We start from the raw sequence: 13,493 nt of genomic DNA, 5'->3' as shown, positions 1-13,493 counted from the left end.
AACTAGTTCACATAGTTAACTCTTGTTATTACAGATCTCAGAGCATATCTTTTAAAAAGTCTATTGTTTACTCTTGCTTTTACCTTTGGAACACACTTTTCACAGTTAACTATAACAAACACGAGAAGCTGTTTTTCCTATAGTCCACACTTAAAGCCGCATTGTCACCAGTTTACTTCCGGTCGATTACCTAACAATATCCGATGATTTTAACGGAAAACGCGAAAAATATTTCAAAATATTGAAAGCAGAGTGTCTATTGGAAGTTTCTTTGAGGATGTGATTGATAATTTAGAGCGGATGGCCTGTTAAATATTACGGATTCTAGTATATTCTTTTGTCTTTAAACGGTTGAGGTTTCCGTCGAACCTCCGGAAGTAAACTGGTAACAATGCGGCTTTAACCCTGGCTATTGAGGACACCCGTAGCATCTCTATGTCAAACCATCTACAGTAAACTCCCCATATTAAGAGCCTTTCGGGGACATCTGCTCAACAGTCTATTTCTGTACTGATACGATGCCAAGAAAATACAAAGCTGATTTGATTACAATTGCATACCGTTGTTCCCCATCCCTGTAGGTTTGTACCTGGTGGTAGTTTGGACCTGCATGGCATCTCGGGGGGTGTGTCTAACAAGAATGACTCCAAGTCAATGGCACCAGAAGTGATCGCTATGAAACCAATCCTCAGATTCCTACAGCTACTGTGTGAGAACCACAACAGGGACCTACAGGTAGGCAGTTACTCTGATAGAGGCCCCGTAATTCCTGGTAGGGGATTTTTTTCACACCCCTCTCCATGGAATTCCTTCCCTAGAATTTTGCCGAAATACGAGTTTGAATGAAAAGAAGGGGCTAATACCCCTGACAATTTTACCCTTAAAAGATTCCAACCACCCACAATTTCCAATTTTATCCTTAAAAGATTCCAACCACGCACAATTTCCAATCCCCTCTATGTTTTTTTGGAGGGGAGGCGGGGGTGGGGGCTTCTCTGGAATCACACATTGTCGAATATAGGTTGCATCCGAGCATGGTCCCTTGTTAGCTGAATCCTTTTTTTAGAGACAGCAAATCTAACACACCTGTGCTTACCCTACCATAGAACTATATCCGCCGTCAAGACAACAACAAGGCAAACTACAACCTGGTACACGAGACTCTACAGTTCCTGGACTGTATCTGCGGGAGCACGTCCGGGGGCCTGGGACTACTGGGCCTGTATATCAACGAAAACAATGTGGAGCTGATTAACCAGTGTCTGGAAAGTCTGACGGAATACTGCCAAGGGCCATGCCATGATAACCAGGTAAGAAGAACCAGAAATGTTGTCCTGGGAATTGGTTTGGTTTGGCGCCACTATATGCTGTTGTAACCAGGCATTGCTGTAAGCATGTGAGGATAACAGTGGGATATTAGGATATACATGTTGCAAACACTGGTAAAACGAAGCTCTTGAATGCCCTCATAAGTGTTAAAATGTAAGCATCGGGGATTGAAGTTAGCATTTGATGGTAGCATTGAAATGCCTGCACTGATCCGTTGGCAGGACGCCATTGCCCGGCACGAGTCCAACGGGATCGACATTATTATCGCGCTGGTGTTGAATGACATCAACCCACTTGGCAAGCAAAGGATGGACCTAGTGTTAGAGCTTAAGGTGAGTGACTGTACTACAAAAATAGATGTGTATATTTAAAAAGGTGATTTGAAGCCCCATAAAAAAAGTGCCAACATTGCTGGCAAAACACCCAGCCCAGCGGGACAGTGCAAGGAGCTTTAGTCGTTTACATTCGGGCTTTTGCCGTTTACATTTGGGCTTTTGCCGTTTACATTTGGGCTTTTGCCGTCTACATTTGGGCTTTTGCCGTTTGTATTTGGGCTTTTGCCGTTTGTATTTGGGCTTTTGCCGTTCACATGTGGGCTTTTTCCGTTTACATTTGGGCTTTTTCCGTTTGCATTTGGGCTTTTGCCGTTTACATTAGGGCTTTAGCCGTTTGCATTTGGGCTTTTGCCGTTTACAATTGGGCTTTTGCCGTTTACATTTGGGCTTTTGCCGTTTACATTTGGGCTTTTGCCGTTTACATTCGGGCTTTTGCCGTTTACATTCGGGCTTTTGCCGTGTACATTTGGGCTTTTGCCGTTTAGATTTGGGCTTTTGCCGTTTGCATTTGGGCTTTTGCCGTTTGCATTTGGGCTTTTGCCGTTTACATTTGGGCTTTTGCCGTCTACATTTGGGCTTTTGCCGTTTGTATTTGGGCTTTTGCCGTTTACATTTGGGCTTTTGCCGTTTACATTTGGGCTTTTGCCGTTTGCATTTGGGCTTTTGCCGTTTGGCATTTTGACTTTTGCCGTTTGCATTTGGGCTTTTGCCGTTTGCATTTGGACTTTTGCCGTTTGCATTTGGGCTTTCGCCGTTAGCATTTGGGCTTTTGCCGTTAGCATTTAGGCTTTTGCCGTTTGCATTTGGGCTTTTGCCGTTTGTATTTGGGCTTTAGCCGTTTGCATTTGGGCTTTTGCCGTTTGTATTTGGGCTTTAGCCGTTTGCATTTGGGCTTTTGCGTGTACTCAACGTTTAAATCATCAGGTGGTTATCTGGTGTTGTAAGGTGACTATTGGATGTTGTAAGGTGACTATTGGATGTTGTGAGGTGACTATTGGATGTTGTAAGGTGACTATTGGATGTTGTAAGGTGACTATTGGATGTTGTGAGGTGACTATTGGATGTTGTAAGGTGACTATTGGATGTTGTAAGGTGACTATTGGATGTTGTAAGGTGACTATTGGATGTTGTGAGGTTATTATTTGGTGTTCTAAGATGATTATAGGTTGTTCTTAGGCAATTATTGGATGTTGTAAGTTAATTGTTAAGTGTTTTTTTGATTATATGGTGTTGTTCGGCGATTATTTGGTGTTCTAAACACCCTCAAATTAACCCTTATGAAGTTCCTATTTTGAATTCTCTGTTTTGTCGTTGTTACACGATAGTTGAGGTGATCATGATATCGAGGTTCCTCTTTTCTTAGAATACGGCGTCCAAGACCCTTCTGGCCGTTATGGAGAGTCGTCATGACAGTGAGAATGCGGAGCGAATCCTGTACAACATGACGCCAAAACAGCTGGTGAGCGATCTCTTAGAAATCCTTACTCGTAGTATAGAGGGGATAATGTCAAACCCTTTCCCCCTTGTCTCCTTCCTTAATAGAAGTATACGGGGTACCTTGAACCCCTATCCCCTTTCCCGACAATTTTTCTCCACGCAATGATAGCGAGGACAAAGAGTGAGAATATTTGTCGTGTTACCCAACAGCTCTTTACCTTTCTCTTACCTGATTATATGGCACATGCGTACTTGGGTTGTGGGATTGGTGTTTTGTATGTCGTACGATACTCACACGCCTTATAAGTTTAGTGTCTTTTGTTAGACTTTTCGAGCACTAGTTTTTGTCAGGGTAAAAGACGCAAAAGGGGTATTCCACCAGCAAAACAACTCTGTTTTCAAGGTGCTGTAAAACGTTAAACTTGTTAAAATATAGTTTCATATTCCTTCAACGCGTGCGCAGACCACCACAGTTTTTTTTCTACTTCTGTAGTCTTTCTAGTCCTACTGATACGTTGCCGTCTTTCAAAGGTTGACGTGTGCAAGCAAGCATACCAGCAAGATGACATGGTGGAGGAAGACGATTCAGAGGTGTCCGCCCGCGACGTTGGACACAACATTTACTTACTCGCCACGCAGGTCTGACACCATTCCTTTATAAAAGAATTGTTTATTAGCTTCTAGAGCGGCGTGTTAGTCTCATTACGTTGCATTCGTGTCAGCTGTTGTTTCGTGATATTGTTGCACTCGTTTAATAGTCGAGTTGTGACCGTTCCCTAATCTTCTTACTCGCGCGAAGATCATTTTATACTCATGCAGTTTTTTTTTTTTATTATCGAGCCATAGTCATGCAGTTATCGTATTGTAAAGGTATCATAGTCGTGCCATAATCGTGATCGTGATCATAATTTCGTGATCGGTTTGGGGTCGTGTCATGATCGCGGAGTAATCATATCATTGTTTTTCTCATAGTCGTGATGTATTCGTTTCGTATTCCTGCATTCTTCGTTTCTTATTCGTGCATACACGGTTTCATGGTCTAATCTCTTGTAATCTATCACAGCTATCTCAGCACAACAAGGAGCTGGCAAGTCTACTCAAGCTCACGCACACAGAGTTTGAGATGGAACAGATCCACGGCGACAGCGCGCTAGAATACTACGCCAAAAACACGGCTCAGATCGAGGTAACAAAACATTTAACAAGGTCTGTTTCTGATTTGCTAGCCAGCCTATGCATTTGCCAGGTCCTGTGTCCTTTTCGATCGGGGGAGGTTTCCTCGACATCATAGCGAAGCTGACAACCAATTTGGGACTAGTATGACACCAAAATGCCTATGGCAATAATTAATTGCTTTCTTTGGTTGTTGTTCCAGATTGTTCGCCAGGACCGCACCATGGAGCAGATCGTGTTCCCCGTGCCTCAGATCTGCGAGTTCCTGACGGATGAAAGCAAGATCAATGTGTATGCAACATGCGAGCGGGACGACCAGAACAGCAAAGTGTCCGACTTCTTCCACCGCACTGAGGACCTTTTCCAGGAAATGCAGTGGCAGAAAAAACTACGAGGTGAGCATCGTCAACCTCTGAAGGTCTATCTACGTCTGTTGTTTGCATAGACGTCTGAAGGTCTATCTACGTCTGCTGTTTGCATAGACCTCTGAAGGTCTGTCTACATCTATTGTTTCATAGACCTCTGAAGGTCTATCTACGTCTGTTGTTTGCATAGACATCTGAAGGTCTATCTACGTCTGCTGTTTGCATAGACCTCTGAAGGTCTGACTACGTCTGTTGTTTGCATAGACCTATGAAGGTCTGTCTACGTCTGTTGTTTTATAGACTTCTGAAGGTCTGTCTACGTCTGCTGTTTGCATAGACCTCTGAAGGTCTGACTACGTCTGTTGTTTGCATAGACTTATGAAGGTCTGTCTACGTCTGTTGTTTTATAGACTTCTGAATGTCTGTCTACGTCTGTTGTTTGCATAGACGTCTAAAGGTCTATTTACTTTGTTGTTTGCATAGACATCTGAAGGTCTGTCTACGTCTGTTGTTTCATAGACCTCTGAAGGTCTGACTACGTCTGCTGTTTGCATAGACCTCTGAAGGTCTGTCTTCGTCTGCTGTTTAGACCTCTGAAGGTTCAGGCCAGAAAGTTTCTTAGTCAAAAAGAGCTTATTATCATTGAAAGAATTGTTATTTTTTCGTCGCTCTCTTGCGTGACGGGCGCTGCCATCTGTGTGTTTGTTTGTTTTTTTTGCTTGAATTTGCCACTCGTGACGTCACGAATTTCTTGGGTAAGTCGCATATTCAAGCCAAACCAGGAAAATCAAATTGTTTATTATTAATGTTCATCTGACGCTTCATTTGTTGCCTTGAGCAGGTTGAACTTTCTTAAAATTCAAAAAGCGGGAGTATTTTGTTTTCAACTCGTCCTTGCCTAGTAACACCCCCTGTTTGTCTCTATCTCTGTAGAACACCGGTTGCTGTTCGGCCTCAGTAGTCGTCTGAGCTTGTGGGAACAAATATCCATCAATTTCGCCGTCCTCATCAATCTACTCGTTGGCTTCTTCTATCCATTCTCGGACGGACCGGGAGGTGCGTGATAACCGTAGTAACCAGACAGTAGTCATAGAAACCACATAGCAACCATAGTAAACACATAGCAGCCATATATGACCATAGAGACCACAAAGTAACCACGCCGTAGTCACCCACTATCGAGGCATTTAGTATTTCGGTCCGTTGATCCAACCCAGTTGGATAAACTGTGACACAGTTATTAAATAAACCCACTTTAATCACTGTGAAATTCAATCCACCCATTTCTAAAGTATCAGGTAAATGAGAGTTTCTTAAAAAGAATATTCAAACCAAAAACAAAGCTGTGTTTAACCTTGCTGAAGTTTGAGTGTGTTTAAGCTCGCAGTAGTTTGAGTGTGTTCAATCTCGCCGAAGTTTGAGTGTGTTGAATCTCGCCGAAGTTTGAGTGTGTTTAATCTCTTCGAAGTTTGAGTGTGTTCAATCTCGCCAAAGTTTAAGTGTGTTCAATCTCGCCGAAGTTTGATTGTGTTCAATCTCGCCAAAGTTTGAGTGTGTTTAATCTCGCCGAAGTTTAAGTGTGTTTAATCTCGCCGAAGTTTGAGTGTGTTTAATCTCGCCGAATTTTGTGTGTTTAATCTCGCCGAAGTTTGAGTGTGTTCAATCTCGCCGAAGGTAGAGTGTGTTTTTAATCTCGCCGAAGTTTGAGTGTGTTCAACGTCGCCGACGTTTGAGTGTGTTCAATCCCGCCGACGTTTGAGTGTGTTCAATCTCGCCGAAGTTTGAGTGTGTTCAATCTCGCCGAAGTTTTAGTGTGTTTTATCTCGCAGAAGTTTAAAGGTGTTCAATCTCGCCGAAGTTTGAGTGTGTTCAATCTCGCCGAAGTTTGAGTGTGTTCAATCTCGCCGAAGTTTGAGTGTGTTTAATCTCGCCGAAGTTTGAGTGTGTTCAATCTCGCCGAAGTTTGAGTGTGTTTAATCTCGCCGAAGTTTGAGTGTGTTCAATATCGCCGACGTTTGAGTATGTTAAATCGCGCCGAAGTTTGATTGTCCTCATTCCCCATCAGACCTGGACCCCCGCCTGTCCATCCTGGTGTGGCTTGCCATGCTCGTCTCGTTCGCCATCATCATCACCTTCCCGCGTCCGTCAGGCATTCGCACGTTCGTCGGCTCCACCATCCTTAGATTGATCTTCTCTCTCGGCCTTGAGCCCACGCTCAGAATACTCGGCCTTGCTAATGTGAGTAACAAACAGTCATCAGTAAGTCATTTAGCCCACGCTCAGAATAGCCCTTCCCATCTTGTCTGCTTTTCTGTTCTACTATTTATCAACAATGCATTCTTTGTTATGAGCGTTCTTCTGTTTACAAGTACAAGTTTATGAAAAAAGTAGCCGGCGCTCGGTGGAAAATAGCCGCCGGCCGCCGGGGCCTAATGAAACCCCTACACTCCAAAGATATAGGCTTTCCAAACCTTAACCCCCCCCCCCATTAACCTACACACCCCTTCAAACCCGCCCTTTTTTTGTAACGTGTTCCTGTATTTAAGGTTATCAACAAAGCCATCTCCGTGGTAAGCTTCGTGGGTAATCGTGGTACGTTTCAGTATGGTGTGCGACGCATTCTCACCGACAAAGAGCTCATTCTCCACCTTACGTACTTTGGGTTCGGCGTGCTCGGTCTCACCGTGCATACATTCTTCTACTCTGTGTTGGTGAGTAAAGGGAATACATTATGCTAACAACTGAACGCATAATTTGCTAACAAGTGTGGATTGTCTCATAACGATCGTAAGCCTCTCTGTACTTGCGTTCTTCTATCTGGTAGTGGAAGTGAGACCTGTTTTTTATAACATTAGGCGACGAAGGCACGAAGGATTCACTAGACTTTTTGGGTAGCAAACTCGCGCTTAGGTTTTTAGGGCAAAATAACAAAACAAAAAGCAACCCATTTAGCGCTAACAAATCAGCTAGTATTTTCTTTGTCAGAAAAGGCTTATTTTTATTATTTGAAGATCTAAATTTTTGTCCCTCTCCGTCGTGACGGGCGAAGCCATTTCAGGGGTTTATTTTGGCGTGTATTTGTTACGCAAAAAGTCACGTGATTTTTCATTGTTATTAGCCTATTACAAACTCTATGTCTTACACCATTTTTTATACTGACAAAGCGATCATGAGCGCATTGTTTAATTTGGATACCTCGTTAACGAAAACAAGCGTGTCTAGCTATGCACATACTGCCGTAGAGATCATCAGCTTGTTAACTTGCATACTGTCATGGCAATCACAACCTTCTTACTTTCCACATTGTCGTAACGATCACAGTCATGCACGTACTATATGTACGTATTTATCCTTTTCTCTACTTTCAGCTTCTAGACGTGATCTTCCGTGAAGACACCCTTCTAAACGTGATTCGTAGCGTGACGCGTAACGGTCGCTCCATCATCCTGACAGGGATCCTAGCCCTCATCATCGTCTACATGTTCTCGATCGTCGGCTTCTTGTTCCTCAAGGATGACTTTTTGATCGAGACTGACCCTCCACCAGCCCTACCCTCGATCGGTATGCACCCCCTCATAACCCTTCCCCAGCCCTCTTCCTTACTACCAACCTTATCCATCTATCTATCTATCTATCTATCTATCTATCTATCTATCTATCTATCTATCTATCTATCTATCTATCTATCTATCTATCTATCTATCTATCTATCTATCTATCTATCTATCTATCTATCTATCTATCTATCTATCTATCTATCTATCTATCTATCTATCTATCTATCTATCTATCTATCTATCTATCTATCTATCTATCTATCTATCTATCTATCTATCTATCTATCTATCATCTATCTATCTATCCCCTACTACAACCCTTATCCCACCCATCTCCCCAACTACAACCCTTATCCCACCCATCTCCCCAACTACAACCCTTATCCCACCCATTTCCCCAACTACAACCCTTATCCCACCCATCTCCCCTACTACAACCCTTATCCCAGCCATCTCCCCTACTACAACCCTTATCCCAGCCATCTCCCCTACTACAACCTTTATCCCACCCATTTCCCCTACTACAACCCTTATCCCAGCCATCGCCCCTACTACAACCCTTATCCCAGCCATCTCCCCAGCTACAACCCTTATCCCACCCATCTCCCCTACTACAACCCTTATCCCACCCATCTCCCCTACTACAACCCTTATCCCAACCATCTCCCCTACTACAACCCTTATCCCACCCATTTCCCCTACTACAACCCTTATCCCAGCCATCTCCCCTACTACAACCCTTATCCCAGCCATCTCCCCTACTACAACCCTTATCCCAGCCATCTCCCCTACTACAACCCTTATCCCAGCCATCTCCCCTACTACAACCCTTATCCCAGCCATCTCCCTACTACAACCCTTATCCCAACCATCCCCCCTACTACAACCCTTATCCCAACCATCCCCCTACTACAACCCTTATCCCAGCCATCTCCCCTACTACAACCCTTATCCCAGCCATCTCCCCTACTACAACCCTTATCCCAGCCATCTCCCCTACTACCACCCTTATCCCACCCATTTCCCCTACTACAACCCTTATCCCAGCCATCTCCCCAACTACAACCCTTATCCCACCCATTTCCCCAACTACAACCCTTATCCCAGCCATTTCCCCTACTACAACCCTTATCCCACCCATTTCCCCAACTACAACCCTTATCCCAGCCATTTCCCTACCACCCTTATCCCGGCCCACTCCCCTACTACAACCCTTATCCCACCCATCTCCCCTACCACCGCCCTTATCCCAAATAAGACAAATTTGATGCATTTTACCCCAAAGGTACATTTACTTTGTTACCCGGTTCTCAGCTCATGGTGATACTCGTTTGATTTTTATTAATTGCAGGAAGTCCCCAGTTTTGTATGTCAGGGGACGATAGGTGTGACCCCTCCGTCACGCTCTCAGGGGTGGCGTCTGCAGCCTCTTCGGGAGGGGAAGGGGGAGAGAGCGTGAAGGAAAGAGCATGCGACACTCTAATCATGTGCATCGTGACAACACTGAACCAGGGCCTTCGTAATGGAGGGGGTATTGGGGATGTACTTAGAAGACGGTCAAGTAAGGTAAGGATTGTGGAGAATTCTTAAGAAGTTCTTTCATAACGGAGGGGGGATCGCAGATGTACTTAGAAGACGGTCAGGTAAGGTGAGGATTTTGAGGAACTCTTAGGAAGGACTCACCTAACGTAGGGGGATGACGAATGCCCTTAGAAGTCGGTCAGGCAAAATATGGATTGTGGTGAAATCTTAGGAAGGGCTTGGGATCTACTTAGAAGATATAGGGGAGCCCAGGTGGCTCAGTTGGGGTGGCTCTGTAGTGCCTGTGCCTCTCACCACAGGTTTCCCGGTCGCTCTGTAGTGCCTGTGCCTCTCACCACAGGTTTCCCGGTCGCTCTGTAGTGCCTGTGCCTCTCACCACAGGTTTCCCGGTTGCTCTGTAGTGCCTGTGCCTCTCACCACAGGTTTCCCGGTCGCTCTGTAGTGCCTGTGACTCTCACCACAGGTTTCCCGGTCGCTCTGTAGTGCCTGTGACTCTCACCACAGGTTTCCCGGTCGCTCTGTAGTGCCTGTGACTCTCACCACAGGTTTCCCGGTCGCTCTGTAGTGCCTGTGACTCTCACCACAGGTTTCCCGGTCGCTCTGTAGTGCCTGTGACTCTCACCACAGGTTTCCCGGTTGCTCTGTAGTGCCTGTGCCTCTCACCACAGGTTTCCCGGTTGCTCTGTAGTGCCTGTGCCTCTCACCACAGGTTTCCCGGTCGCTCTGTAGTGCCTGTGCTTCTCACCACAGGTTTCCCGGTCGCTCTGTAGTGCCTGTGCCTCTCACCACAGGTTTCCCGGTCGCTCTGTAGTGCCTGTGACTCTCACCACAGGTTTCCTGGTCGCTCTGTAGCGCCTGTGACTCTCACCACAGGTTTCCCGGTCGCTCTGTAGTGCCTGTGCCTTTCACCACTGATTTTCGTGTTCGATTCCCCGTTCCGACGTGGGTTGAGTTAGTTGGTATCACCTTTGCTCCGAGGGTTTTTCTCCCTCGACAAAATCAATTTCTATCATAGCTGTGATCCGTGGTCAGACATGAGTTGTATGGCGGCTGCCTGAGGCGCCATCCTTTGCCTTCAACTCGACTACGTCTGAATCTGCGCTCTCGTAATTCAGCATCTAGCTGCGATGAGAGTGATTAGCTACACCAATTTCTTTACTTAATTAATTTATTTCTCTTCTTAGGAAGGTGATTGATGAATGTCTTGTTGTTGTCCGCGTGGTGTATTAATGTATGTCTGATTGTTGCCTGTTTAGGAGAAGATGTTTGCGGGCCGCGTGGTGTACGATCTCATGTTCTTCTTCATCGTCATCATCATCGTCCTCAACCTGATCTTTGGTGTCATCATAGACACATTCGCGGATCTCAGGAGCGAAAAACAGAACAAGGAAGAAGTTCTAAAGAACACTTGCTTTATTTGCGGTAAGCGGGACAGCTGGCGTGCCGATTGTGATAGTCATCAGGGACAGGGCTATTCTATGATCTTATCAAATACGTTGAGAGCTTAGGGGTAGCCACATTAATGTGAAAGGCAAAAGATTAAACACACGATTTTGTTGTTCTTGTTGTTTGTTTTCTGGGGATTGATTTTTAAACTTTGTGATAATTGATAAAAATTGCCATTCCAGCAGTTTCCTTATAAGCGTAGCTGCATCAAAGATGTCAATAAATCACACCTTTGCCACATTGTTTGTGTTTTAATAACTATATTTAATTGGAAGAATCTCGGAAACTCAGTGGATTTATCCAATGGAAATAGATACTTTACATTTTTCGAGAGAGTAAGGTGGCTGCCTGATTGATATGTTTTTAAAGGTTACAGGAGCGAGCATTCAAATGAATGACACATATCCTTGATTTATAGGCTTGGACAGATCAGCATTTGATAACAAGTCGGTGTCATTCGACGAACACATCAAGAGCCAGCACAACATGTGGCATTACCTGTACTACATCGTCTTACTCAGAGTCAAGGACCCTACGGAATTCACGGGACCAGAGAGCTATGTTAGCCATATGACAAAGGTATGGTCTTTAAGAAGATAATGGTAGGGGAAGGGTTAGACATGAACCACAGAGCTATGTTGGCCATATGACAAAGGTATGGTCTTTAAGAAGATAATGGTAGACATGAACCAGAGAGCTATTATAGCCATATGACAAAGGTATGGTCCTTAACGAGATACTGGTAGGGGAAGGGTTAGACATAAACCAGAGAGCTATGTTAGCCATATGACAAAGGTAGATACTGGTAGGGGAAGCGTTAAACATAAACCAGAGAGCTATGTTGGCCATATGACAAAGGTTGATACTGGTAGGGGAAGCGTTAAACATAAACCAGAGAGCAAGTAAGGAATAGCTTAACCCTCCCCCCCTCGTAGTTGAGATGGTGATGATATTGATTGGTGGTGGTTGTATCGCATTGCGGTCTGTTGGTGATGTTGTGGTATCGGTTGTTGTCATACTGTGATATTGTAATTAAAATCTTCTATCACAAGATTTTATCCTTAATCTGAATACTTGCCAAGGTAACAGTGATATTATTGATATAAGCTTAGATTTAGGTTTGATCGAAAATAAGAATAATTGACCTATAATATGTTTGTTCACGTGCCTTTGTCCAATTCGTGCCACAGGACAAAAACCTTGACTGGTTTCCAAGGATGCAGGCGATGAGTCTGGCCATCGACGAGGGTGGAAACGAGCAGAACGAGATGAGGAATCTGCAGGACAAGCTGGAGAACACCACTAAACTAGTGCAGACCTTGTCGCAACAATTATCAGACTTGAAGGAGCAGGTCGGTTAACACTACCTCATTACACTTGATTTCGCGGCACTTTAATTTCGCGAATTTCACGATTTTAAAAGATTCGCGAAAATAAATGATGTCACTTTTTTTAAAGAAATAAATGTCTAAGGGACGGGAGATACTGTCTATTTTCCTTCCCCTACTTGACGCGGCAAATCCAATTCAGCGTGAAGTACTATAAGATCTATGCAGTGACCTACCAAGAACTACTTGATCAGTCTATCCGGCCATTATCCACCACTTCCTCCCCCCCCCCCCCCCATTTTGAAATCCTGGATTCGTCCGTGAACCACTAGTAAAATAAGGCATTGATTCGGTCCTAACAGGAATCCCACCTTAAATTCGCTGATACTTATATACTGCTTGATACTGTATTTTATTTGTAGATGACAGAGCAAAGGAAACAGAAGCAAAGGATGGGTCTGCTTGGGCCACAACACGGCCTGGCTGCTCCACCAACCAACAATTTTAAGCTCTGACCATGAACCACGAGGAGAGCTACCGGAACAGGGATGTTCCCCTGATGTCCCTTAAATCAGAAAAAAAGCGGTTAGATTGGTCACGAAATGCTGGTCATAAATGCACAGGAGTGTACCTGCAACTCCAGGAGAAAGTCTGCCTAGACCCCACGAGACAGTCTTCCTGCGACTACACGATACATTCTGCCTGCAACCCTAAGAGGCAATGTGTCTGCGACCCCACGAGACAGTCTTCCTGCGACTCCACGATACATTCTGCCTGCAACCCTAAGAGGCAATCTGCCTGCGACCCCACGAGACAGTCTTCCTGCGACTCCAGGAGAAAGTCTGCCTGGACACCACGGGACAGTCTTCCTGCGACTCCACGATACATCCTGCCTGCAACCCTAAGAGGCATTCTGCCTGGACCCCACGAGACAGTCTTCCTGCGACTCCAGGAGAAAGTCTGCCTGGACACCACGGGACA

The 13,493-nt window shown here is 44.9% G+C and overlaps 1 protein-coding gene across 4 annotated transcripts in view; it reads left to right on the top strand.

Moving 5' to 3' along the window:
- The window catches only part of LOC5509439 (inositol 1,4,5-trisphosphate receptor), a 49,813-nt gene extending 36,727 nt beyond the window's left edge, over nt 1–13,086 (top strand). For all 4 annotated transcript variants that reach the window (XM_048733191.1, XM_048733189.1, XM_048733190.1 and 1 more), the window contains 16 exons: nt 582–735; nt 1,107–1,310; nt 1,551–1,661; nt 3,028–3,123; nt 3,633–3,740; nt 4,165–4,287; nt 4,477–4,669; nt 5,573–5,695; nt 6,705–6,877; nt 7,186–7,350; nt 8,008–8,200; nt 9,548–9,762; nt 10,995–11,160; nt 11,603–11,763; nt 12,375–12,536; nt 12,935–13,086. In XM_048733191.1, coding sequence (XP_048589148.1) covers nt 582–735; nt 1,107–1,310; nt 1,551–1,661; nt 3,028–3,123; nt 3,633–3,740; nt 4,165–4,287; nt 4,477–4,669; nt 5,573–5,695; nt 6,705–6,877; nt 7,186–7,350; nt 8,008–8,200; nt 9,548–9,762; nt 10,995–11,160; nt 11,603–11,763; nt 12,375–12,536; nt 12,935–13,027 — 2,440 coding nt within the window. In that variant the 3' untranslated portion in view covers nt 13,028–13,086. The remainder of the gene's footprint in view (nt 1–581; nt 736–1,106; nt 1,311–1,550; nt 1,662–3,027; nt 3,124–3,632; nt 3,741–4,164; nt 4,288–4,476; nt 4,670–5,572; nt 5,696–6,704; nt 6,878–7,185; nt 7,351–8,007; nt 8,201–9,547; nt 9,763–10,994; nt 11,161–11,602; nt 11,764–12,374; nt 12,537–12,934) is intronic.
- Nucleotides 13,087–13,493: the final 407 nt, after the last annotated feature.

Source organism: Nematostella vectensis, chromosome 10, assembly GCF_932526225.1.
Source record: "Nematostella vectensis chromosome 10, jaNemVect1.1, whole genome shotgun sequence".
NCBI lineage: Eukaryota > Metazoa > Cnidaria > Anthozoa > Actiniaria > Edwardsiidae > Nematostella > Nematostella vectensis.
Note: the sequence above shows the minus strand (reverse complement) of the source record. Positions and strands in the feature narration are given on the sequence as shown.